The 27,345-nt window shown below is 47.6% G+C and overlaps 1 protein-coding gene across 5 annotated transcripts in view; it reads right to left on the minus strand.

The window, feature by feature from the left end:
* Positions 1-2,372: 2,372 nt before the first annotated feature.
* LOC147096539 (uncharacterized) overlaps positions 2,373-27,345 on the minus strand; it is a 441,550-nt gene continuing 416,577 nt past the window's right edge. For 4 of the 5 annotated variants that reach the window (XM_085975343.1, XM_085975341.1, XM_085975340.1 and 1 more), the window contains exons 3-4: positions 19,243-20,027; positions 2,373-7,232 (exon numbers count right to left, since the gene is read on the minus strand). In XM_085975343.1, coding sequence (XP_085831469.1) covers positions 5,234-7,123 — 1,890 coding nt within the window. In that variant the 5' untranslated portion in view covers positions 7,124-7,232; positions 19,243-20,027 and the 3' untranslated portion in view covers positions 2,373-5,233. Of the gene's footprint in view, positions 7,233-9,818; positions 9,970-19,242; positions 20,028-27,345 lie in introns of those variants that run through there. The other variant, XR_015074933.1, reaches the window with a different exon arrangement.

The raw sequence follows: 27,345 nt of genomic DNA on the forward strand, positions 1-27,345 counted from the left end.
TTTCTTACCATCACGAGGTCTCCTATCTCCCACTGGTGGCTCTTGCTAGGCTCGAGCAGAGGCCGGTTATTCCGATGCTGCTTCCCCATGCTGTCTGCTGCCTGCCCATAAATTACCCCCGCCTGCTCCTGACCGGTGAATCCCGATAGTATGTATGGAACCCCGTTAGACAGAGGTGAGGTGGTGGGATTATCCGTATGGATCATGGTGCATGATGCCCCCATATCCAATAGATAAGTCCCTGTAACCTTCTCTACCTCCATCTGTACGAGCGGTCTCTTCCATTCATCGTACCAGAGATTACACAGGCGGACAGGCTGCGCGGGCTCCAGTCATTGTGGGGAGGCAGAGGTGGGCGAAGGTGCTGCAGCACCACTGATGGCTGCTACCTTTCCCTGATTGGCCCTGAGGAAAGATTTTATCAACTCCATGACGGACTCGACTGTATCGGGAGAAGTTTCTGTCTCTGCCTTCTGAGTTGGGCCTCGGGGGTCCTGGCTTTATCATCTCTCCCAGGCTTTTCACAATCCCTGCGCCAGTGGCCACCCTCCCCGCACCTGTAACAAGTGACCTTGTTCTGGGAGGGACGGCTCCCCTCCTGGCGCCACTTTCTTGTATTGAGCCCCAGGTTTAACCTTGTGGACCTTGCCCTTTTGCTGGGGGGTCCCACTATTCCTACCGTTCCTATATGCTACCGTGAGCTGCCGGATTACAGTCTCTTCGGTTGCTAGGGGGTCTCGGTGGTCAAACCAAGTATCAGCCTTTGCTTTTATCTGGGGCAGGCAATTGGACACCAGGCAATGAAGCCATTGGGTCCGCTGCCGCTGGTTCAGGTGTGCCCTATCTTGTCCCCCTGTACACGCGCTGTTGTAGACTGGCCACAGCCTGTCTGCAAATGCCTGTGGGGTCTCCCCTTCCATCTGCAGAGTTTTCCCTATGCGATCGAACGGACTGCCGTCGTTTGCGCCCATGGCTTCCAGTGTTTCCTCCTTTAGGTCCTCAAAACCCTTCTGCCCTCTCTTAGCCTCATCTGAAAGGGTCTGATAGAGCTTACTATCTGCAGAGAAAAGCAACATTTTGGCTTTCTCTTCGTCATCACAGCCATTAACACAGGCTGCCTGTTCTATCTCTTGGAAGTGCATTGAGGGGTCTCCTTTTTCAGAGCGCAGGGGAATATGTTTCACCAGGCCTCTGAGCTGTTGGGTATCATAGGGTACCAGATAGGTATGCTGAACAGCCCCTGGGTCATTATCGTTCACGGGCGGACCGTACCTCCGTTGTCGGAGGGGGTACACTGATCCTGGTCCCCGCTTGCCTAGTGGGACTTGCTGGCGTTCTCCAACAACCCCATTGTCCACCCCTTCTTGCTGCCAGACCTCCTCAAAACTCGGAGCTGTGGTCTTGGGATCTCTAATTCCCTAGCCAGCTCTGTTCTGGGTGCTGCCTGTGGGGCGGTTTGATTTGGGCTGCTGGTACTGTCCGACGGACTTCCCTTCGGACTTATGAGACATACCATCCCTTTAGTCCTTAATAACTCCATACCCAAACTCTCTATCTTTCTGTTACATGGGGTATGATCTGCTCCACTAAATCTTTGATCGCAGGCCAGCCTATAAGCTGCCTTTACCTCCCTAACCATTTCTTCCTGCTCTGTTACTTCTGAGGTGAGGCGGGCATTCTCTTCCCGCAGTCTCATCTCGTTACTCTTTGCTTCTGTAATTTGGCACTTTAGGAACTCTATCTTGTGCCTCGTGTGGCTTTTGCCCTCGCTGGCTTCTTGGGTGAGATGTGCATTTTCCTCCTGTAGCCTCACCTCACTGTCCCTAGCCTCTGTGACTTCCTGCACAAGGCGCTCTATCTCTGCCTGGCATTTTGTGGCCTCTAGTGTGAGGCGTGCATTTTCTTCCCACACCCTCATCCCACTATCTCTGGCCTCATTCACCTCTCTTATGAGGCGTTCTACCTCCGCCTGGCATTTTACAAACTCTGACTCCTGATTCTTGGCCTCTGTAACCTCCGCCCGCACCCTCATCTCACCCTTCTTAACCCAGCCACCTATACTATAATAGGTCAGCTTACATGCTGCCACTAACTTCTGCAGGGCTACCCACAGACTGAAAGCAAGAAAAGCAAGAGCTGATGCTTTCTCCAAATCCAGACCACTTATCATATCAAAAACTGCCTCCAGTCCTGCTGCGGTCGCCAATTTGTAGGTGGGCATCCTTTACCTGGTTTATGGTAATTTACCTGGTCAGGCAGCCTTTGCCACTGCGACCAATTTCAATCAGCGGTTTCGAATCGCTAAAAACCCCCCCCTCCAGTTCTGACTGGAGGAACTTATAATTAATGATATATTAAAAACGGACAAATGGTCTGGATGCAAGAAAGTCAAATTTTATTAAAACTAAAGAAACTACACCAAACGATCAAAGTAATCACGGTAAAATTGCTTAACAGGGGAAGGCAGACGGCAAAAACGAGCGATAAATGGCTACAATGTTAACCGTACAATCTTAGCAACATTTCCCTTAAATTACCACCCCTTTACTTCTCACTAGATTGTCTTGCTAGTGGGTCAGAAGCCTTGCTCACCTGCAGTCCAAAGAGTAAAAGAGACAAAAAAGGGGGCAGAGGACTTCCTGGGCTTAAGCTTTATACCCTGGGAGTCCCTGCTGTTTTCGCGCCGAAAAGGTCCGTGCGCAATTTCGCGCCGAGAAGTCCGAATACACAAGAGAAGGGCTTTTAACTTCCTCCATTCATACATGGAGTCATCACGTAGAGACATCACGCAGTAGAGTCAATTTCAGTGAATGTATGTGTGTTAACAATCCATTGTGCTTGCCGTCCGATGATTGGCTGATTCAAATGGGCTACTCCCCAGTGTAAACAAGCAGCTTGTAGGTTACCGGACCCGCCCAATACCATAGGGTGACTGACAGCTCGGGCTGCATTCAAACTTACTACAGGGCAGCGCTGAGCTTTTCATATGCTAACAGCCTGTCTGTCCTTTTCTGCTGCCTTTTAAAATTCTGTTTCCATGAGGTCAGTTCAGCCATTTTTATGCCCTGGGCAATTTAAACAGTCCAAAACCCAAGAGTACATCTTTTAATAAAATGTACAATCTTAAAGTGTGCGATTTTCACAAAGTTCTTTGATTCCAGTGTCCAAGTGCTGCCCAGCTTACGAGCTTTTTAACGCAGCCTTTTGCGGTTCTGGGTATGTTTTAAAACATTGTCCAACCCAGACACAATTTAAATCACACAAGTCTTCATCCACGATGTGGATTATTTCCCGATCTTCGGGGGCTGAGGCGATTTTGCGACCCCTACAGTGGTGGGTGAACGACTAGAGACCATTGTCAAGGACAAAATTAATTCTCACTTGGAGAATCATGGGTTAATAAGGGGCAGCCAGAATGGATTTGTTAAAGGTACAGCGTGTCTGATTAACCTGATTGAGTTCTCTGATGAAGTGACAGAGGGTTGATGAAGGTAGTGCAGCAGATGTTGTATATATGGACTTTCAAAAGGCATTTGATAAAGTACCACATAAGAGACTTACTCTGAAAATAGAAGCAGAGGGAATTAAAGGTCTGATGATAATTTGGGTATATAATTGGCTAAGGGAGAGGAGGCAGTGAGCAGTGCTGAGAGATGTTTTTCTGACTGGGGGGAAGTATGCAGTGGGCTCCCCCAGGGGTCGGAATTAGGACCATTGCTTTTCTTGTTATATATAACTGACCTGGACTTGGGTATAGGTGAACAATTTCAAAGTTTACGGATGATACTATTTACTATGTTGCCAAGTTTTGTGAGTGTAGTAGTTGCAGACTTCAGAAGGACAGAGACAGACTGTGAAATGAGCAGACACAAGGCAGATGACATTAATTGAGGATAAGTGTGAAGTGATGCACTTTGGGAGAAACAACAGGGAGAGGCCGTATAATCTAAATGGGACTATTTTGAGGGGGTGCAAGAGCAGAGGGACCTGGGGGTCCATATTCATAAGTCTTTGAAAGTGTCACGGCAAGTTGGTGAGGCGGTTCAGAAGTCGTATGGGATACTTGGCTTTGTAAATAGGGCCATTGAATACAAAAACAAGGAAGTTACACTAAACCTTCACAAATCACTAGTTAGGAACATAGGACAGGAGGCCATTCAGCCCCTCGAGCCTGTTCCGCCAATCAATGAGATCATGGCTGATCTGTGACCTAACTCCATACACCCGCCTTTGGCCCATATCCCTTAATACCTTTGGTTAACAAAAACCTATCAATCTCAGCTTGAAAATTAACAATTGATCGAGCATCAATTGCTGTTTGCGGAAGAGAGTTCCAAACCTCTACCACCCTTTGTGTGTAGAAGTGTTTCCTAATTTCACTCCTGAAAGGTCTGACTCTAATTTTTAGACTATGCCCCCAGTCCTAGAATCCCCAACCAGCGGAAATAGTTTCTCTCTATCTACCCTATCTGTTCCCCTTAATATCCTGAAAACTTCGATCAGATTACCTCTTAATCTTCTAAATTCCAGGGATTACAACCCTAATTTGTGTAATCCCTCCTCGTAACTTAACCCTTGAAGTCCGGGTATCATTCTGGTAAACCTACGCTGCACTCCCTCCAAGGCCAATATATCCTTCCTAAGGTGTGATGCCCAGAACTGCTCACAGTGCTCCAGGTGTGGTCTAACCCGGGTTTTGTACAGCTCCAGGGTTTTGGCCTCAGCTGGAGGCTTGTGTACAGTTCTGGGCACCACACTTTAGGAAGGATGTCAAGGCCTTGGAGAGGGTGCAGAGGAGGTTGACCAGGATGAGGGACTTCAGTTATGTGGAGAGATTGGAGAAGCTGGGATTGTTCCCCTTAGAGCAGAGAAGGTTAGGAGGAGCCCTAATAGAGATGTTCAAAATGATGAGGGGATTTGATCGAGCAAGTAGGGAGAAACTGTTCACTTTGGCAAGTGGGTCGGTAACCAAAGGTCACAGATTTAAAATAGTTGCTAAAAGAACTAGAGGGGAAATGAGGAGAATTGTTTTCATACAGAGGGTTGTTAAACTCTGGAACGCACCATCTGAAAGGATGCTGGAATCAAGTTCCACAGGAACTTTCAAACAGTAATTGGACGAGTCCTTGAAGAGGACTAGTTTGCAGAGTTCTGGGGATAAAGCTGGGGTGTGGGACTAAATTGGACAGCTCTTTCAAAGACACGATGGGCCGAATCACCTCCTTCTGTGCTGTTAGATTCTATGATCAGTGTGAAGTCGCTGGTGTCTCTTCAACTCCCTGGAGCTTTTAAAGCTCTTCCCACAGTCAGAACATTTAAAGGGCCGGTCGTCAGTGTGAACTCGCTGATGTGTCAGCAGGTTGGATGACTGAGTGAATCCCTTCCCACACACGGAGCAAGTGAACGGTCTCTCCCCAGTGTGAACTCGCCGATGTGCCAGCAGGTTGGATGAATCAGCGAATCCCTTCCCACACACAGAGCAGCTGAACGGCCTCTCCCCGGTGTGTAGGTGTTGGTGTAGCTTGAGGTCCCCGGAGCTTTTAAAACTCTTCTCACACTCAGAACATTTAAAGGGTCTCTCGTTAGTGTGAACTCGCTGGTGCCCCTTCAGCTCCCTGGAGCTTTTAAAGCTCTTCCCACAGTCAGAACATTTAAAGGGCCTCTCATCAGTGTGAACTCGCTGATGTGTCAGCAGGCTGGGTAACTGAGTGAATCCCTTCCCACACACAAAGCAGGTGAATGGTCTCTCCCCAGTGTGAACTCGCTGATGTACCAGCAGTGTGGATGACTGAGAGAATCCCTTCCCACACATGGAGCAGGTGAACGGCCTCTCCCCAGTGTGTAGGTGTTGGTGTTTCTTGAGCTCCCTGGAGCTTTTAAAACTCTTCCCACACTCAGAACATTGAAAGAGTCTCTCCCCAGTGTGAACGCGCTGGTGTCCCTTCAGCTCCCCAGAGCTTTTAAAGCTCTTCCCACAGTCAGAACATTGAAAGGGTCTCTCGTCAGTGTGAACTCGCTGGTGTTCCAGCAGGTTGGAGAGCCGAGCGAATCCCTTCCCACAGACGGAGCAGGTGAACGGTCTCTCCCCAGTATGAACTCGCTGATGTACCATCAAGTGGGATGACTGAATGAATCCCTTCCCACACACGGAGCAGGTGAATGGCCTCTCCCTAGTGTGTAGGTGTTGGTGTCTCTTCAAACCCCTGGAGCATTTAAAACTCTTCCCACAGTCAGAACATTGAAAGGGTCTCTCGTCAGTGTGAACTCGCTGATGTACCAGCAGGTGGGATGAATCAGTGAATCCCTTCCCACACACAGAGCAGGTGAACGGCATCTCCCCAGTGTGAACTCGCTGATGTACCAGCAGGTGGGATGAATTAGTGAATCCCTTCCCACACACGGAGCAGGTGAACGGCCTCACCCCAGTGTGTAGGAGCCAGTGTCTATTCAGCTCCTGGGGGCTTTTAAAGCTCTTCCCACAGTCAGAACATTTAAAGGGTCTCTCGTCAGTGTGAACAAGCTGGTGTCGCTTTAGTTCCCCGGGGCTTTTAAAGCTCTTCCCACAGTTAGGACACTGAAATGGTCTCTCGTCAGTGTGAACAAGCTGGTGTCCCTTCAGTTCCCTGGGGCTTTTAAAGCTCGTCCCACAGTCAGAACATTGAAATGGTCTTCCATCAGTGTGAACAAGCTGGTGTGCCTTCAGATACCGAGCACTTTTAAAGCTCTTCCCACAGTCAGAACATTGAAATGGTCTCTCATCAGTGTGGACAAGTTGGTGTAGCTTTAGTTCCCCGGGGCTTTTAAAGCTCTTCCCACAGTCAGAACATTGAAGTGGTCTCTCCTCAGTGTGAACTCCCTGGTGTGCTTGCAGGTGGGATGAACAAACAAATCCCTTTCCACACACGGAGCAGGTGAACAGACTGTCCCTGGTGTGACTGCGCCATTGAACTTCCAATGCAGACGGGGAACTGAAGCCCTTCCCGCCGTCCCCACCTTTACCCGGTTTCTCCCTGGTGTGACGGTGCACGTGTCTCACCAGGTCAGGCGACCGGCTGAATCCGCGTCCACACACTGAACACGTGTGCGGTTTGTCTGCGTTGCGATCGCTGCTCTCTCCTTCCATGTGCAAAGGCCGATGATATTCAGGTCCTGATGAATCAAGCGACTCTGTCAAATCTTGACGTGATGTTTGGTCTGAGCTTCCGGCCTGTAACTGCTCCACTTCTATAACCCTGTAAATTGAGATCAGAAAAGGATCAGAGGCAAACTGTTGTTCAATTTTCCCCTTTCCGAACCTAGGGGCAGTGAAGCCGATTTTCAGGCCCCAGCTGCTGCACAAGTTGGTTGAAAGGATCAGCAGTAATGGCGGCTGAAATACCCACAAGGCCCCGGCTCTGCAGAAAGTGCTCTGTTGACTCTGAGTCCCGCGCATGTGCTCATGGCCCCCGCGCGCTCCCTCCTGCTCTACAATCGCCCGTCCCGATCGGTCCGCAACACGCATGCTCAGCACACAAAACCCCGCGGTTGGAACATCGGGCGTGCATGCGGAGCCACAACATCTGGTACAGGTGAGCGGCTCAGGTGTGGGCGAGTCGGTGTTTCGCCTCAGCCGCCAGGGAGGCAGGACGACCCAACATTCTTCCTGTCAGCAATCACACCCTCGTTTCTTTAATAAAAACAGAAAATGCTGGAAATACTCAGCAGGTCAGGCAGCATCTGTGGAGTGAGAAACAGAGTTAACATTTCAGGTCGACGACCATTCGTCAGAACTGCTTGCTCTTTAGTGTCAGCCAGTGGCTCAGTGGGCAGCACTCTCGCCTCTGAGTCAGAAAGTTGTGGGTTCATAGTCCCACTCCAGAGACTTGAGCACAAAAATCCAGGCTGACACTCCAGTGCAGTGCTGAGGGAGTGCGGCACTGTCGGAGGTGCCGTCTTTCGGATGAGATGTTAAATTGAGGCCCTGTTTGCTCTCTCAGGTGGATGTAAAAGATCCCATGGCATTATTTCAGGAAAGAAAGACTTGCATTTATATAGTGCCACCAGATATCCTAAAGTGCTTTACAGCCAATGAAGTAGTCACTGTTGTAATGTGGGAAAGAGCAGGGGAATTAACCCCAGTGTCCGAGCCAATGTTTATCCCTCAATCAACATAAAAAATGATAGGTTATCTGGTCATTATCACAGTGCTGTTTGTGGGAGCTTGCTGTGCGCTAAGTGACTGCCGCATTTCCTACATTACAACAGTGACTACACTTCAAAAGTACTTCCTTGGCTGTAAAGCACTTTGGGACGTCCGGTGGTGGTGAAAGGCGCTATATAAATGCAAGTCTTTCTTTCTTCACTGGTCTCACCAGCGACCTCTTCTGGCGGTTGGTTGATTGACAGACGAGAGCCCGCACATGAGCACTCGGAGCGACGGTTTGGGCCGAGTCCGGCACAGCGACCCCTCCCGGTCACAAAGGGTAATGACCGCGCATGCCCAGAGAAGACCAGCCCCCCTCCCCCACTCGGAGCTGCGCCTGCGCACTCGGATCCTGCCGGACGGAGTCGGCGCGGGGCCATTTCGGGGAAAGGCCGTGGTTTCGGGTCCAGAGTCGCGATCGGTGACGGAAAGTGAGTTTTCTCCGCTCCAATTGGGTGGAGAATGGCGCAGGGTGGATTGGGAGAGAATCGAGAGAAATAGAAAAACCTCAGAGTCCGCGAGGCCCCGGACCGAGCGGCAGTACTTGGACGGTGCACGTGATCTCCTCAGGGACACGTCACCCGGGCCCGCGGCCTGATTGACGGCAGCTTCCGACCAATAGGGAGCGAGCAGGGCGGGGCTGGAGGAGCGAGTGGGCGGCGGGTCCTTCAACCAATCGGAGAGCCCGAGGGGCGGGACTAGCGCCGGCTGATTGTCTGATCCGCAGGGCAGCGAGTTTCTCCAGTCCCTTGTTCAGGGCCCGGGGAGGCGGTGGGCCTTTATTCCCCGCATTGGACACAAGGCTCTTTATCTCAGGCATAGGGTGACGTCGCACTGAAACTTTCCGCCCTCCTTTACAAAGATGGCTCTTTGTCTCAGGCATAGGGTGACGTCGCACTGAAACTTTCTGCTCTCCTTTACAAAGATGGCTACCGTTAACCTGGGCCTGTAAGGGGAAGAAATCCCCACAACTGCAAACACGGGATCTTCAGCTTATTATTGGGGGCTTGCCTCCTGCACGAGTTGTTTATGAAGCCTCCCCACCCACCTACCGGTCCATTACTCCCTCCGTCGCAATTTTTACCCGCTGCACCATCGTGCTCCCGGTTTCAGCCCCTCTCCATCTCCAGTAACGCACTGCGCATGCTCAATATACCGGCCCCTCCCGCGCCTGCGCGCTGGGTTCTTGTAGGCTGGGTGCGGCACGTGGTCCACCGCGGGGAATGCTGGGTGAAAGACCAGATTAGTGAATGGAACATGATTTACTGTGATCAGATTGAGGACTGAACCATGTTCATTCTAGTAGTCATGGTTTGTTTCTGCTAATCTTAATAACTCCTGTATCTGCGCTGGAGATTAATATTCTGTTTAAATAGCGAATAAATAAAGCTCGAGGAACAGCATCTCATCTTTCGATTCGGCACTTTACAGCCTTCTGGACTCAACATTGAGTTCAACAATTTCAGACTTGAACCCTTACTCCCATTTTTCATGCTGTATGATTTTGCCATCCCCATTTGCAACATTTTCCAAGACTCGGTTTCACAGCCACATCTCTTTCCTCAGCAACTGTCTCCGGTTCCAACTTATTCCACGTGGATTCCAACTGAACTTCCACCCTTCGTGTTTCAGATCCACCCAGGATAACTTTCCTGCCTCTTACCTTAGTAATATCTGTTACATCTCCAGCTTTTTCCAGTTCTGATGAAGGGTCCCAGGCCTGAAACGTTAACTCTGTTTCTCTCTCCACGGATGCTGCCTGGCCTGCTGAGTATTTCCAGCATTTTCTGTTGTTATTTCAGTGAATAAATAAGCTTTGCTTCAAAAACAGAGTGTGTCAAATATTTGATTTCTCCATAAGAGAAGACAAATTGATGTTCTGTTCCAGACTGTTTAATTTTTGGGCCTTTTCTTACTCTAGAATATTTCCGTTCTCATCTCGTTCGCCTTCTACCACATCAAACCCCAAGCTTGCTCCGTTTACATAGAAACATAGAAGATAGGAGCAGGAGTAGGCCATTCGGCCCCTCGAGCCTGCTCCGCCGTTCAATGAGATCATGGCTGATCATCCAAATTCAGTACCCGGTCCCTGCCTTCTCCCCATATCCCTTGATACCTTTAGCTCTAAGAAATATATCTAACTCCTTCTTGAATATATTTAAAGTCTTGGCCTCAACCGCCTTCTGTGGTAGAGAATTCCACAGGTTCACCACTCTCTGGGTGAAGAAATTCTTCCTCATCAATGTCCTAAATGGCTTACCCCTTATCCTTAGACTATGACCCCTGGTTCTGGACTCTCCGACCATCAGGAACATTCTACCTGCATCTAATTTGTCCAGACCTGTCAGAATTTTATAAGTTTCGATGAGATCCCCCCTCATTCTTCTGAACTCCAGCAAGTATAAGCCCAATCGACCCAATCTCTCCTCATACGTCATTCCTGCCATCCCAGGGATCAGCCTTGTGAATCTTCGCTGAACTCCTTCCATGGCAAGAACATCCTTCCTCAGATAAGGCGACCAAAACTGCACACAGTACTCAAGGTGTGGTCTCACCAAGGCCCTGTACAACTGCAGCAGGACATCCTTGCTCCTGTACTCAAACCCTTTTGCTATGAAGGCCAACATACCATTTGCCTTCTTCACCGCCTGCTACACCTGCATGCTTACCTTCAGCGACTGGTGCACAAGGACACCCAGGTCTCGTTGCACTTCCCCTTCTCCCAATCTATTGCCATTCAGATAACAGTCTGCCTTTCTGTTTTTGACACCAAAGTGGACAACCTCGCATTTATCCACGTTATATTGCATCTGCCACGCTTCTGCCCAATCACCCAACCTCTGGGATCTCAGAAAACACCATGAATATACAACTGGTGGATTTGACTGCTGTTTTACAATCATAATTCTCCATTTGTGTGTGTGCCCGTGCATTATAACTATCAATCAGCGGCCTTTCCTTTCCCCACTGTGGAAATGTAAAAGCGATTCAGTTAATTCAGTACCAGTTTGAGTCTTTGTAAAATTCAGTACTTTGCTGTTTCACTAACGCTGCCACTAGTGTAATAAACACAGAAAAGCAACAGAGGGGCAAGGAGAATGTATGAGAAATGATTAGTGGTAACATAATAGGGAACACGAATGCCTTTTATAAACATATAAAGCGTGAAAGAATAGTCCAAGGAAAGGTGGGGCCGATTACTGACCAAAAAGGCAATCTTGTGGAAGCAGAGGACGTGGCTGAGGTACTAAATTAACACTTTGGCTCCGTATTCACTAAAGGAGAGGATGCTGCCAATCGTACAGTAAAGGAGGAGGTGTTAGAGAAATTGGACAGGATATAAATCGATTAGGACGATGTACTAAATTGGTTGGCAGGGCTCAAAGTAGAAATGTCACCCGCTCTGCCACAATCTTCCAATCCTTGGATATGGGAAAGGTGCCAGAGGACGGGAGGGCTGCAAACGTTACTTCACTGTTCAAAAAAGGAGAGCGCGATGAACCAAATAACTACAGGCGACTCAGCTTAACATCGGTGTTATTTCCGAAACACAATTAACCGTCACTTGGAAGAACATGGGTTTATTAGCGACAGACAAAATGGATTTTATTTAAAGGCAAATCTAACCTGGCTGACTTGAATGAGCCAATGGATGAAATAGGAGAGGGTTGATGAAGGTAGTGCAGTTGATGTTCTGTTTCTGGACTTTCAGAAGGCCTTTGATAAAGTGCCTCATAATAGACTGGTGAACAAAATTGGAGCCAATGATATTAAAGGAGCAGTGGCAGCGTGGATACTAAATTGGTGAAGGGACAGAAAACAGACAGTAGTTGTGAACCAATATTGTTCACACTGGAGGGAAGTTTACAGTGTCCCCAGGGGGCGGGATTAGGACCACTGCTCTTTGATTTATTTCAGTGACATGGACTTAGGTATACAGGGCATAGTTTAAAAGTTTGTCGATGACACGAATCTCGGAAAAGTCGTAAACCGTGAGGAGGACAGCAGAAGACTTCAGGAGGAAATAGAGACACTGGTGAAATGGGCAGACACATGGCCGGTGAAGTTTAATGCAGAGAAGTGTGAAATGCTGCATTTTGGAAGGAAGAATGAGGCGATGCAATTTAAACCAACTGGTACAATTTAAAGGGGTTGCAGGAACAGTAAAACTTGGGGGTATAGATACAGAAATCTTTGACAGTGGCAGGACAGGACGATAAGGCTTTTAGAAACGTATATGGGAGCATTGGCTTTATAAATAGAGGCACAGGAACATCGGAACAGGAGTAGGCCACTCATTCGTTCCAGCTTGTTCCTCCATTCAATTCGATCATGGCTGAGCTGTATCTTAACTCCATCTCCCCGCCTTGGTTCCATATCCCTAAATACCATTGCCTAACACAAATCTATCAATCACAGTTCTGTCATTTTCAATTGACCGAGACTCAACAGCTTCTTGAGGGCGAGTGTTCCAGATTTCCACTACACTGTGTCTGAAGAAATGCTTTGTAACATCACCCCTGAACGGCCTCGCTCTGCGGTTAAGGTTACGTGGACCCCTCGTTCTCTCTGCCCATCCACAGTTCCTAACTTCTAACATCACCCCTGAACGGCCTCGCTCTGCGGTTAAGGTTACGTGGACCCCTAGTTCTCTCTGCCCATCCACAGTTCCTAACTTCTAACATCACCCCTGAACGGCCTCGCTCTGCGGTTAAGGTTACGTGGACCCCTCGTTCTCTCTGCCCATCCACAGTTCCTAACTTCTAACATCACCCCTGAACGGCCTCGCTCTGCGGTTAAGGTTACGTGGACCCCTCGTTCTCTCTGCCCATCCACAGTTCCTAACTTCTAACATCACCCCTGAACGGCCTCGCTCTGCGGTTAAGGTTACGTGGACCCCTAGTTCTCTCTGCCCATCCACAGTTCCTAACTTCTAACATCACCCCTGAACGGCCTCGCTCTGCGGTTAAGGTTACGTGGACCCCTCGTTCTCTCTGCCCATCCACAGTTGCTGACTTCTAACCATTTAGAACATTCTCTGATCGATCCTTTTTAGGTCCAACGTGAATGAGCTCATTTCTTTCTGAAGTGAGGGGAGTGCGACAAACTCGCTCAATCCACTCCAGGAGGGTGGGTTCTCCGGCGTTCTGAATGTTATTTAATATTGGTGTCGCGAGTCTAACGCCCTCGAACGTCTATGTGGACACGGTGTCAAGATGTAATGAGAGTGGGAGGAGGCTCCCGTGGAGTATAAACACAGCATAGACCACTAGAGCCGAATGGACTGTTTCTCTGCTGCAGTTTCGATGTAAATCTAATCTGCCCCAAACTGTCACAAACTCCAATCTCTGTGACTGTGACCATGGTGTGTAACCCTTCCTTGTCCATCATTCACCTTCCCACAGCATTCCATATAGTCTCATCTGGCATTCTTTTCCATGTCATGGCCTCCACTGTCCATCCCATAAAACTGATCCTCGTGTGCTTCCTGTCCTAGCTCCCTGATCGCAGGTCGCAAACCTCCAGCAATGGGTTAACTTTTGTCTTTCTATCCACACCTATATTGTTGGCCAATATTGAACCGATGATGCTGCTTCTGGTGCATAGTAACCGATTACTGTAGCGCCGGAGGCAGATTGGATTGTTTCAATATCTGCTTCTTGGGATTTGCTGGTGGATTGAAATCGCGGTGCCGAGATCGCCTCATCAGGCACCTCCATTGACTAGGCGAGGCTGCATCATAGACCCATAATATGATACAGCACAGGAGGTCATTCAGCCCATCAGGCACCTCCATTGACTGGGCGAGGCTGCATCATAGACCCATAATATGATACAGCACAGGAGGTCATTCAGCCCATCAGGCACCTCCATTGACTGGGCGAGGCTGCATCATAGACCCATAATATGATACAGCACAGGAGGTCATTCAGCCCATCAGGCACCTCCATTGACTAGGCGAGGCTGCATCATAGACCCATAATATGATACAGCACAGAAGGTCATTCAGCCCATCAGGCACCTCCATTGACTGGGCGAGGCTGCATCATAGACCCATAATATGATACAGCACAGGAGGTCATTCAGCCCATCAGGCACCTCCATTGACTGGGCGAGGCTGCATCATAGACCCATAATATGATACAGCACAGGAGGTCATTCAGCCCATCACACCGGTGCTGACTCTTTGGAAGAACGATCCCATTATTACCACTGTCCCTCTCTTTCCCCATAGCCCTGTAAATGTTTTCCCTTCAAGCATTTATCCAATTCCCTTTTCAATGTTACAACAGAATCTGCTTCCTCCACCCTTTCGGGCAATGCATTCCAGATCTCACTAACTCGCTGTGTAACACAATGTTACCTCACCACCCTTTTGGACAATGCATTCCAGATCTCACTAACTCGCTGTGTAACACAATGTTACCTCACCACCCTCACGGGCAATGCATTTCAGATCTCACTAACTCGCTGTGTAACACAATGTTACCTCACCACCCTCACGGGCAATGCATTCCAGATCTCACTAACTCGCTGTGTAACACAATGTTACCTCACCACCCTTTCGGACAATGCATTCCAGATCACACTAACTCGCTGTGTAACACAATGTTACCTCACCACCCTTTCGGACAATGCATTCCAGATCTCACTAACTCGCTGTGTAACACAATGTTACCTCACCACCCTTTCGGACAATGCATTCCAGATCTCACTAACTCGCTGTGTAACACAATGTTACCTCACCACCCTTTCGGGCAATGCATTCCAGATCTCACTAACTCGCTGTGTAACACAATGTTACCTCACCACCCTTTCGGACAATGCATTCCAGATCACACTAACTCGCTGTGTAACACAATGTTACCTCACCACCCTTTCGGGCAATGCATTCCAGATCTCACTAACTCGCTGTGTAACACAATGTTACCTCACCACCCTTTCGGGCAATGCATTCCAGATCTCACTAACTCGCTGTGTAACACAATGTTACCTCACCACCCTTTCGGACAATGCATTCCAGATCTCACTAACTCGCTGTGTAACACAATGTTACCTCACCACCCTTTCGGGCAATGCATTCCCGATCTCACTAACTCGCTGTGTAACACAATGTTACCTCACCACCCTTTCGGGCAATGCATTCCAGATCTCACTAACTCGCTGTGTAACACAATGTTACCTCACCACCCTTTCGGGCAATGCATTCCAGATCTCACTAACTCGCTGTGTAACACAATGTTACCTCACCACCCTCTCGGACAATGCATTCCAGATCTCACTAACTCGCTGTGTAACACAATGTTACCTCACCACCCTCTCGGACAATGCATTCCAGATCACACTAACTCGCTGTGTAACACAATGTTACCTCACCACCCTTTCGGACAATACATTCCAGATCACACTAACTCGCTGTGTAACACAATGTTACCTCACCACCCTTTCGGACAATGCATTCCAGATCACACTAACTCGCTGTGTAACACAATGTTACCTCACCACCCTTTCGGACAATGCATTCCAGATCTCACTAACTCGCTGTGTAACACAATGTTACCTCACCACCCTTTCGGACAATGCATTCCAGATCACACTAACTCGCTGTGTAACACAATGTTACCTCACCACCCTTTCGGACAATGCATTCCAGATCTCACTAACTCGCTGTGTAACACAATGTTACCTCACCACCCTTTCGGACAATGCATTCCAGATCTCACTAACTCGCTGTGTAACACAATGTTACCTCACCACCCTTTCGGGCAATGCATTCCAGATCACACTAACTCGCTGTGTAACACAATGTTACCTCACCACCCTTTCGGACAATGCATTCCAGATCTCACTAACTCGCTGTGTAACACAATGTTACCTCACCACCCTTTCGGGCAATGCATTCCAGATCACACTAACTCGCTGTGTAACACAATGTTGCCTCACCACCCTTTCGGACAATGCATTCCAGATCTCACTAACTCGCTGTGTAACACAATGTTACCTCACCACCCTTTCGGACAATGCATTCCAGATCTCACTAACTCGCTGTGTAACACAATGTTACCTCACCACCCTTTCGGACAATGCATTCCAGATCTCACTAACTCGCTGTGTAACACAATGTTACCTCACCACCCTTTCGGACAATGCATTCCAGATCACACTAACTCGCTGTGTAACACAATGTTACCTCACCACCCTTTCGGACAATGCATTCCAGATCTCACTAACTCACTGTGTAACAATGTTACCTCACCTCGCCTGTGGCTCTTTTTCCACTCACTTTAAATCTGCGTCGTCTGGTTACTGACCCTTCTGCCAATGGAAACAGTTCCTCCTTATTTACTCATCAAAACCAATCATGAGTTTCAACAGCTCTATAAAATCTTCGTTTAACCAACTCTGCTCTAAAGAGAACAAACCAGCCTCTCCCCAGAACTGAAGTCCCTGATCCTTAGTACAATTCTCTCAAATCTCTTCTGCACCGTCTCCAAGGCCTTGATATCCTCCCTAAAGTGTGGTGCCCAGAATTGAAAACCAGACTCCAGCTGAGGCCTAACCAGTCTGTTCTAACAGTTGAACATCACTTCCTTGCTGTTATTCGCTATTCCTCCTGTAATAAAGCCGAGGACATGGCTCATGGTGTCAGCACTTGACTAATGAGCACTGTCGGAGGCGAGGACATTCACCACTGCTCCACTAATATTAACAGTGGTGTCACTTTAAGCAGATTGGTGACGCAATATCTTTAGGGGTCTTACAATATCTGGAAATGTCTTAAATACATAACTGGTTTGATCTGACTGCTGTTTTACAATTATAATTCTCCACATGTGCGCGTGTCCCGCTGTGTGTCTAACAAACTCTCAGTCAGCGCCCTTCCCTTTCCCCACTGTGGAAATGTGAAAGCGATTCAGTCCCGGATCAGTAATTTCTCCAAACTTAAGTTGATGTTATTCGCCGGCATTAAGTTATAACCCAATTTGAGACCTTGTAAGATGGAGTTTTCTGCTGTTTGACACACGCAGACTCTGGTATAATAAACACACGACAACAACAGCAGCACCGTAGGGAATCAAGCTGAATACAGAAAGTAGAGGAGAAATCAAAAACAAACTAAGAGGGGCACGGAAAAACTGAGGAAAGATTAGTGGGAATAGAATAGGGAACATTAAAATCTTTCTTAAACATGTAAAGCCTAAAAGGAGAGTCAATGGAAAGGTGCGATGATTAAGGACCAAAAGGGCAATCTTCTGGTGGATGCAGTGGGCATGGCTGAGGTACTGAATGAGTACTTTGCATCTGCCTTCACTAAAGAAGAGGATGCTGCCAATGTTACAGTGAAGGAGAGGGTGGTAGTGAAATTGGACAGGATATAAATAGACCAAGAGGATGTAGTGAAACAGTTGACAGCGCTCAAAGTGGAAGTGTCATGGTCTGGATGGGATGCATCCTGGGTTACTGAGAGAAGGAAGGCTCTGGCCACAATCTTTGAATCCTCCTTGGATAGGGGAGTGGTGCCACAGGACTGGGGATTTGCAAATGTTACCCTCGTTTAAAAATGGAGCGTGTGGTAAACCAATGAACTGCAGGCGAATCAGTCTAGCGCCGGTGTTCAGGAACCTTCTGGAGATAAATCAATGAGAACCTGCTAAGATATCATCTCTCCTTACAGCAGTAATTGACTCCTTGATTAATATTGCAACACCCCCTCCTCTTTTACACCCCCCTCTGTCTTGCCTGAAGATTCTATACCCTGGAATACTGAGCTGCCAGTCCTGCCCCTCCCTCAACCATGTCTCTGTGATAACAATATCATACTCCCATGTGTTCATCAACACCTTAAATTCATCTGCCTTACTCGCAAGACTCCTTGCATTAAAATAAATGCCATCCAGCCTTGCCATGCTCCCTTGTGCCGTTACATATTTGCTCTGCCTTCCAGGCTGACCTGTTTTTTCCTCTATATTTGGCTGTGCATCACCCTCTACTGTAGCTCCACTCTGTATCCCATCCCCCTGCCAAGTTAGTTTAAACTCCCAACAGTACGAACAAACCTCCCTGCAAGGATGTTGGTCCCGTTCCGGTTCAGGTGCAAACCGTCCGACTTGTACAGGTCCCACCTTCCCCAGAAACAGAGCCAGTGATCAAAGAAACTAAAGCCCTCCCTCCTGCACCAACTCTTTAGCCACGCATTCATCTGCTCTATCCTCCTATTCCTATACTCACTAGCACATGGCACCGGGAGTAATCCAGAGATTACAACCTTTGAGGTCCTGCTTTTTAATCTGCTACCTAGCTCCCTAAATTCTTGTTGCAGGACCTCATCCCGCTTTCTATCTATGGCCTTGGTACCAATGTGAACCACGACCTCTGACTGTTCGCCCTCCCCCTTCAGAATGCCCTGCAGCCGTTCAGTGACATCCCTGACCCTGGCACCAGGGAGGCAACATACCATCCTGGAGTCACATCTGCGGCCACAGAAACGTCTATCTGTTCCCCTTACGATAGAATCCTCTATCACTATTGCTCTCCCACTCTTTTTGCTCCCCTCCTGTGCAGCTGAGCCACTCGTAGTGCCACGGACTTGGCTCTTGCTGCATTCCCAAGAAAGCATCTCCCCAGCAGTATCCAAAACGGAAAATCTGTTGGCGAGGGAGATGGACCCTGCACTACCTTCCTAGTTCTTTTACTCTGTCTGGCGGTCACCCATTCCGTCTGACCACCCTGTTAGACGAGCTATGAAGATCTCAGCTTCGCGGATGCTCCACAGTGACTCCAGCCACAGCTCCAGCTCAGAAACGTGGATTTCGAGTAGCTGCAGCTGGAGACACTTCCTGCACACATGTTCGCCCTGGACACCGAAAGTGTCCCCGACTTCCCACATAGCACAGGAGGAGCACTCCACGCTGCCGAGCTGCCCTGCCACGTCCTACCCTTAATTTACTCCCTTTAAAGAATATTAAATACACTAGGGACCTTACTTCCCTTTAAACACTACTTACGCTAAACTAGAGACCTTACTTTTACTTTAACGACTGGACTGTAGAAATACTCACCAGGTCCTACTTCCCAATCAGCTCCTTCCCTGGTTGCGACGTCACTTTAGCGGTTTTGCAGTTGTAGTTTGACTGCTCCCGCTCTCAGACTCTTTCCTGCAGTCCTGTGACGCGTCTCCTCGATTTTGCTGTACTTTTGGAATTCGCTGGACTTGTATCTGTCTCCTCACTGCTGCCGACTCCTTGAAGGTCCACGCTGTCCTCGGCCTCCCGCTGTATTTATGCCTCCTCACTGCTGCCGACTCCTTGAAGGTCCGCGCTGTCCTCGGCCTCCCGCTCTATTTATGCCTCCTCGCTGCTGCTGCCGGCTCCTCGCAGGTCCGCGCTGTCCTCGGCCTCCCGCTGTATTTATGCCTCCTCACTGCTGCCGACTCCTTGAAGGTCCGCGCTGTCCTCGGCCTCCCGCTCTATTTATGCCTCCTCGCTGCTGCTGCCGACTCCTCGCAGGTCCGCGCTGTCCTCGGCCTCCCGCTCTATTTATGCCTCCTCGCTGCTGCTGCCGACTCCTCACAGGTCCGCGCTGTCCTCGGCCTCCCGCTGTATTTATGCCTCCTCGCTGCTGCTGCCGACTCCTCGCAGGTCCACGCTGTCCTCGGCCTCCCGCTGTATTTATGCCTCCTCGCTGCTGCTGCCGACTCCTCGCAGGTCCGCGCTATCCTCGGCCTCCCGCTGTATTTATGCCTCCTCGCTGCTGCTGCCGCCGACTCCTCGCAGGTCCGCGCTGTCCTCGGCCTCCCGCTCTATTTATGCCTCCTCGCTGCTGCTGCCGACTCCTCACAGGTTCTCTTCAGAGCAGAAAAATGTTAATTGGGAGATTTAATAGAGGTGCTCAAAATCATGAAGGTGTTTCCATAGAGTAAATAAGGAGCAACTGTACCCACTGACAGAAGGGTCGGTAAACAGAGGAGACGGATTTAATGTAATTGACAAAATGCCAGAGGGGAGGTAAGATAAGATTGTTTTTAGGCATCGTGTTATGATGATCTGGAATGCAATGTCTGAATGAGTGATGGGAGCAGAGACAATAGTAACTTTTAAACCTGAATTAGTGAAATACACAAAGGGGAGAACATTAGCAGTGCTCTGGGCACAGAGCAGGGGAGTGGGACACATTGGTCTGCTCTTTCAAAGAGCCGGTACAGGCCCGCTGTGCCCAATGGCCTCATTCTGTGCTGTCTGGTCCCAAGTTTCTATAGTATCAACCTCGAACTCTTTGTTCCTGAGCGAGTAATAAACGATAAATGTACCTGAATGCTATTTACAGAAGCAGACCTTTAGCGTGTGAAATTGCATTGGGAAGTTTAATTCTGTTAACCAGCAAACGATGACCAAAAATTGATAAAAAGGGAGAAAAATCGACTGAGTATACCAGCAAGAAACATTTAAAAATTGTAGGAACTTCTGAAAGTAAGTAAACATGAAGAGTAGCAAAAGTAAGCATTGGTCCCTTAGAGGCTGAGACAGGAGGAATTATAATGGGAAATGAGGAAATGGCAGATTTTAAACAAATATTTTGTATCTGTCTTCACAGTAGAAGACACAAATAACGCACCAAAAATAGCAGGGAACCAAGGGACTAATGAAAGTGCTGACATCAATTACTTTAAGTTCCTTCGAGAAAAAAAGTACTTGAGAAACTAATGGGACTGAAATCCGACAAATCCCCTGGACCTGACGGCCGACATCCTAGGGTTCGACAAGAGGTGGCTGAAGAGAGAGTGGATGCATTGGTTGTGATCTTCCAAAATCCCCTAGATTCTGGAACAGTCCCAGTGGATTAGAAGGTAGAAAAAGTAACCCCGCTATTCTAGAAAGGGGGAAGAGAGAAAGCAGGGAACTACAGGCCAGTGAGCCTGGCGTCAGGAAAATGCTGGAATCCATTATTAAGGGAGGGGTAAGAGGGCACTTAGAAAATCATATGATCAGGCGGAGTCAACATGGTTTTATGAAAGAGAAATCATGCTATTAGTGTTTTTTGAGGATGCAACTAGCTGGATAGATAATGGGGAACTGGTGGATGTCAAATATTTGGATTGCCAAAAGGCATTTGATAAGGTGCCACATAAAAGGTTGCTGTGCAAGATAAGGACTCATGGGGTGAGGGGAATATATTAGCTACAAGGACAGGTTGGAGAAGCTGGATTTGTTTTCATTAGAGCAAAGGAGGTTGAGGGGTGATTTGATCGAGGTGTACAAGATTATGATGGGTTTGGATAGGCTAGACAGGGAAAGGCTGTTCCCACTAATGGATGGTACAAGGACTAGGGGACACAGATTGAAGGTTTTGGGCAAGAGATACAAGGGGGGATGTGAGTAAAAACCTTTTTACACAGCGAGTGGTGAGGACCTGGAACTCGCTGCCGACGGAAGTGGTGGAAGCGGAGACACTCGATGTTTTCAAGGGGAGACTGGACAGGCACTTGAAGGAAATAAACTTGCAGGGTTACGGGGATAGAGCGGGGGAATGGGACTGACTGGATTGCTCTACAGAGAGCCGGCACGGACTCGATGGGCCGAATGGCCTCCTTCTATGCCGTTATGACTATTAGCATTGATAGAGGATTGGTTAACTGACAGAAAACAGAGAGTAGGGATAAACAGGACATTTTCAGCTTGGCAGGCTAGTGGGGTGCCACAAGGATCAGTGCTGGGGCCTCTGCTATTTACAATCTATATTACTGACTTAGATGAAGGGACCGAGTGCAATGGATCCAAGTTTGCTGCTGATACAAAGCTAGGTGGGAAAATAAGCTATGGGGACACAGAGCCTGCAAGGGGATATGGGCAGTCTAAGTGTGCGGGCAGTAAGGTGACAGATGGAACATAATGTGGGGAAATGTGTGCGTATTCACTTTAGTAGGAAGAGTAGAAAAACAGAACCTTTTTTAAATGGTGAAAAATTATTAAATGTTGGTGTTCAGAGAGATTTAGGTGTTCTCGTACAGGAAACAAAGTTAGCATGCAGGTACAGCGAGCAATTGAGAAGGCGGATGGCATGTTGGCCTTTATTACAAGGGGTTGGAATACAACAGTGAGGAAGTCTTGCTACAATTGGACAGGGCTTTGGTGAGACAACACCGGAGTACCGTGCACAGTTTTGGTCTCATATCGATAAAGGATGGGATAAAGACAGTAGGGAGAAATGATCTTAGCTCCAAAAATAAAGTAAATAAATCAGTTTGGGTGGAGCCAAGAAACAGCAAGGGGCAGAAAACATTGGTTGGAGGTGTTTATAGGCCCCCAAACTGTAGTTGTAATGTAGGGCGGCGTATAATTCAGGGAACTAGAGGTGCATGTAGCAAGGGTAATATAGTAATCATGGGGGATTTTAAGCTATGTATAGATTGGGGAAACTAAATCTGCAGTAATAGTGTGGGGACATCATCTGAGTCAATGGGACTCTCTCTGACCTTTCTCCCCAGTCCATCTCCAGGACCAGTGTGTATCTGAGTCAATGGGACTCTCTGACCTTTCTCCCCAGTCCATCTCCAGGACATGTGTATCTGAGTCAATGGGACTCTCTCTGACCTTTCTCCCCAGTCTATCTCCAGGACCAGTGTGTATCTGAGTCAATGGGACTCTCTCTGACCTTTCTCCCCAGTCTATCTCCAGGACCAGTGTGTATCTGAGTCAATGGGAATCTCTCTGACCTTTCTCCCCAGTCCATCTCCAGGACCAGTGTGTATCTGAGTCAATGGGACTCTCTCTGAGCTTTCTCCCCAGTCCATCTCCAGGACCAGTGAGTATCTGAGTCAATGGGACTCTCTCTGACCTTTCTCCCCAGTCCATCTCCAGGACCAGTATGTATCTGAGTCAATGGGACTCTCTGACCTTTCTCCCCAGTCCATCTCCAGGACCAGTGTGTATCTGAGTCAATGGGACTCTCTGACCTTTCTCCCCAGTCCATCTCCAGGACCAGTGTGTATCTGAGTCAATGGGACTCTCTCTGACCTTTCTCCCCAGTCCATCTCCAGGACCAGTGTGTATCTGAGTCAATGGGACTCTCTGACCTTTCTCCCCAGTCTATCTCCAGGGCCAGTGTGTATCTGAGTCAATGGGACTCTCTGACCTTTCTCCCCAGTCCATCTCCAGGACCAGTGTGTATCTGAGTCAATGGGACTCTCTCTGACCTTTCTCCCTGGTCTATCTCCAGGACCAGTGTGTATCTGAGTCAATGGGACTCTCTCTGACCTTTCTCCCCAGTCCATCTCCAGGACCAGTGTGTATCTGAGTCAATGGGACTCTCTCTGACCTTTCTCCCCGGTCTATCTCCAGGACCAGTGTGTATCTGAGTCAATGGGACTCTCTCTGAACTTTCTCCCCAGTGCATCTCCAGGACCAGTGTGTATCTGTGGTGATTATTCTTTATGTTTAGTAAGAAGTATTGTAATTGGTTGTTTGTTTCCTGCCTTGAGATATATGCTATAAACTCATTGGTAGTTGATGTCATGTGATTTGTGGTGGCCATCTTAAATTCAGTTCTCTACAGCCTTGGTTGGGACTGGGTGTTGAAAGATCTGCTGCTGGATTTTTAAAGTTAATAAAGCCTAGATTTAGAAAGGCAAATCTACTCTTTATTTCAATTTATTAACTTTAAGTCAGAATGGAGCGATATCTTCAACCGGAACGATTCAATGCTGACCCTAATTCTGCAGGAGTGGATGATAAATGGAAACACTGGTATCGTACATTAAAAAACTTTTTGGGTGCGTTGGATCAAGAGTCTCTAAATAAGCTGAATATGCTGATCAACTACATTGCTCCGGATGTGTATAAGTATATTTTGGACTGTGAAACTTACGAATTGGCTATTTCTACATTGGAAAAGATTTTTGTTAAACCAAAGAATGAGGTATTTGCATGTCACCTTCTATCTGCCCGTAGGCAGCAGGTGGGAGAATCTTTGGATACTTATTTACAAGCACTTCGGCGCCTTAGTGCTAACTGTAATTATAAGGCCGTGACGGCAGAAGAAGATCAGGAAGAATCGGTACGGGATGCTTTTATTAATGGATTACTGTCTAGATCAATTAGTCAGCGGTTGTTAGAAAATAAGACTTTGGATCTTAAGAGTGCTTTCGAGCAAGCCTCTACATTGGATGTGGCTCAGAGAAGTTCGGATTCTTATGCTCTTTTTAATCGGCCTGCGACTGTGGTTTCGGCAGTTCCGGATGAAAAGGAATTATGTGGACTTAATAGGAGTGGTTTACTAGATTCTGAAACAGTTTCTACTTCGGCGGCTGTTGCCTCTAGGATTCAGAAGTGTTATTTTTGTGGGAACGTCCGGCACCCTCATCTGAAGTGTCCTGCTCGGGAGGCTGCGTGTAGTAAATGCGGCAAGAGAGGTCATTATGCACGTGTTTGTAAATCATCAGGTTCAATTACCTCCTCTGTGACTATTCAGCCTTTAGATAGGGCGTTTATTGCATCAATTTCTGCTGCATTTGCTCATGGCCTAAACAAAGCTATAGTTACGGCCCAAGTTAATGGGTTAGAAGTGAAGGCCCTTATAAAACTCTCGGTACTGCCCGTATCTATAAGTCTTCAGTTTGTGGAGAAGCGTTTGAAAATTTCGCCTGTTACTTATCAGGTGTGTATGGCTCAGACGACTCTCACTTCACAAGTAGCTGGTTGTTGCCTTGTGAAATTGATTCTTCTAGGTAATACGTATACTGATATACGCCTATCTGTTCTGCCTAATCTCTGTGCGGATATTTTGATTGGTCATGATGTGCTTCAATTACACGAGTCTCTCAGTCTTTCGTTTGGAGGGACTAAGCCACCTTTATCTATTTGTGGATTAACCTCTTCCATTTCTCCATTATCACTTTTTTCCAATTTGATGCCGGATTGTAAGCAATTGCTACCAAGTCAAGAAGGTATAGCAGTCAGGATAGAGAATTTATTAATTCTGAAGTTCAACGTCTTTTATTGGAAGGAATCATTGAACCTAGTTGTTCGCCTTGGCGGGCTCAGGTAGTTGTCACCACTAACGAGAGACATAAGAAACGAATGGTGATAGACTACTCCCAAACTATTAATAGGTATACTCAATTAGATGCGTACCCTTTGCCTAAGATTGATGAGCTTATCAACAAAGTATCTCAGTATAAGGTTTTTAGCACTATTGATTTAAAGAGTGCTTATCATCAGATTCCTATTGTTAAGAGGGATCAACCATATACGGCCTTTGAGGCTGGCGGAAAGCTGTATCAGTTTTGCCGAATACCATTTGGTGTTACTAATGGTGTTGCTTGTTTTCAACGGGCAATGGATGCTTTTATAAGTGATAACTCTCTCTCTGACACCTTTTCATACTTAGATGACATCACGGTGTGTGGCAAATCAAGGGTGGAGCATGATTCTAATTTAGAAAGATTCCTTCAAGCTGCGGAAAAAGTTGGTTTAACTTTCAATAAAGAGAAGTGTATCTTTTCGACCACTGAGGTAAATCTACTGGGGTATATTATCTCGGGAAACAAGATTAAACCAGATCCAGAACGTCTGCGACCATTGATTGATTTACCTTGTCCTACTAATTCTAAGGCTTTGCAACGAGTTGTTAGACTGTTTTCTTATTATTCTAATTGGATTGCAAACTTTTCACAGAAGATCCGGCCCCTTATTCGGGTTACGACATATCCTCTATCATGAGGGGCCAGGACGTGTTTTGATAATTTTAAAAAGGATCTCCTTGGAGCAGTTGTGCATTCTATTGATGAGCAGGTTCCCTTTGTGATTGAGACGGACGCTTCTGATTTTGCAATTGGGGCTACTCTGAACCAAAATGGAAGACCTGTGGCCTTTTTCTCACGTACCTTGAACAATAGTGAAAAAAGACATTCTTCAATAGAGAAAGAGGCGTATGCAACAGTAGAAGCACTGCGTAAATGGAGACATTATTTATCGGGGCGACATTTTACGTTGGTAACTGACCAAAAATCTGTGTCCTTTATGTTTGATGTCAAACATTTTGGCATAGTGGTTAGCACTGTTGCCTCACAGCGCCAGGGACCCGGGTTCGAATCCGGCCTCGGGCGACTGTCTGTGTGGAGTTTGCACATTCTCCCCGTGTTTGCGTGGGTTTTCTCCGGGTGCTCCGGTTTCCTCCCACAGTCCAAAGATGTGCGGGTTAGGTTGATTGGCTATGATAAAATTGACCCTTAGTGTAAGGGGGATTAAATACGTGGGGTTACGGGGATAGGGTGGGATATGTGTTGGTGTAGGGGTTATGGGGATCGGGTGGGATATGTGTCGGTGCAGGCTCGATGGGCCGAAATGGCCTCTATCTGCACTGTGGGGTTTCTGTGATTCTGTGAAGATCAAGAATGATAAAATAATGAGGTGGAGGATTGAGTTGGCATGCTACCATTTTGATATAGTTTATCGTCCGGGGAAGGATAATGTTGCTGCTGATGCGCTGTCGAGGGCTTATTGTTCTGTGATTCACGGAGATACGCTTATTAATCTTCACAATGCCTTATGCCATCCTGGGGTTACGAGGATGATACACTTCGTACGCAGTAAGAATTTGCCCTTTTCAGTTGAAGACGTCAAGCGGATGACTTCATCATGTTCTATCTGTGCTCGGTGTAAACCGAATTTCTTTAAGCCTCAACGAGCTCATCTTATAAAGGCTACTTCTCCTTTTGAACGTTTGAGCGTCAATTTTAAGGGGCCTCTTCCTTCAACGACACAAAATCGATATATATTTACTGTTGTGGATGAGTTTTCAAGGTTCCCTTTTGCTTTTCCTTGCGCAGATGTATCAGCTGCTACAGTTATCAAATGTCTAACTCAACTTTGTCATCTTTGGGATGCCTGCGTATATCCATTCGGATCAGGGAAGTTCTTTTATGTCTTCCCAGTTGAAGGAATACCTTCAGAGTCGGGGAATTTCTACTAGCAGAACTACCCCGTATAATCCCCAGGGTAATGGACAGTGCGAACGATACAATGGGGTGATCTGGAAGGCAGTTATGTTGGCTTTGACATCCCGGAACCTTAAGAATACACAGTGGGAAATGATACTGCCTGATGCCCTGCATTCCATTAGATCATTGCTTTCAACGGCTAATGTGACCCCCCATGAAAGGCTCTTTA

The sequence above is a fragment of the Somniosus microcephalus genome, unplaced genomic scaffold (assembly GCF_052327205.1).
Source record: "Somniosus microcephalus isolate GS21.2 unplaced genomic scaffold, FLI_Smic_1.0 unresolved_chr1, whole genome shotgun sequence".
Lineage (NCBI taxonomy): Eukaryota > Metazoa > Chordata > Chondrichthyes > Squaliformes > Somniosidae > Somniosus > Somniosus microcephalus.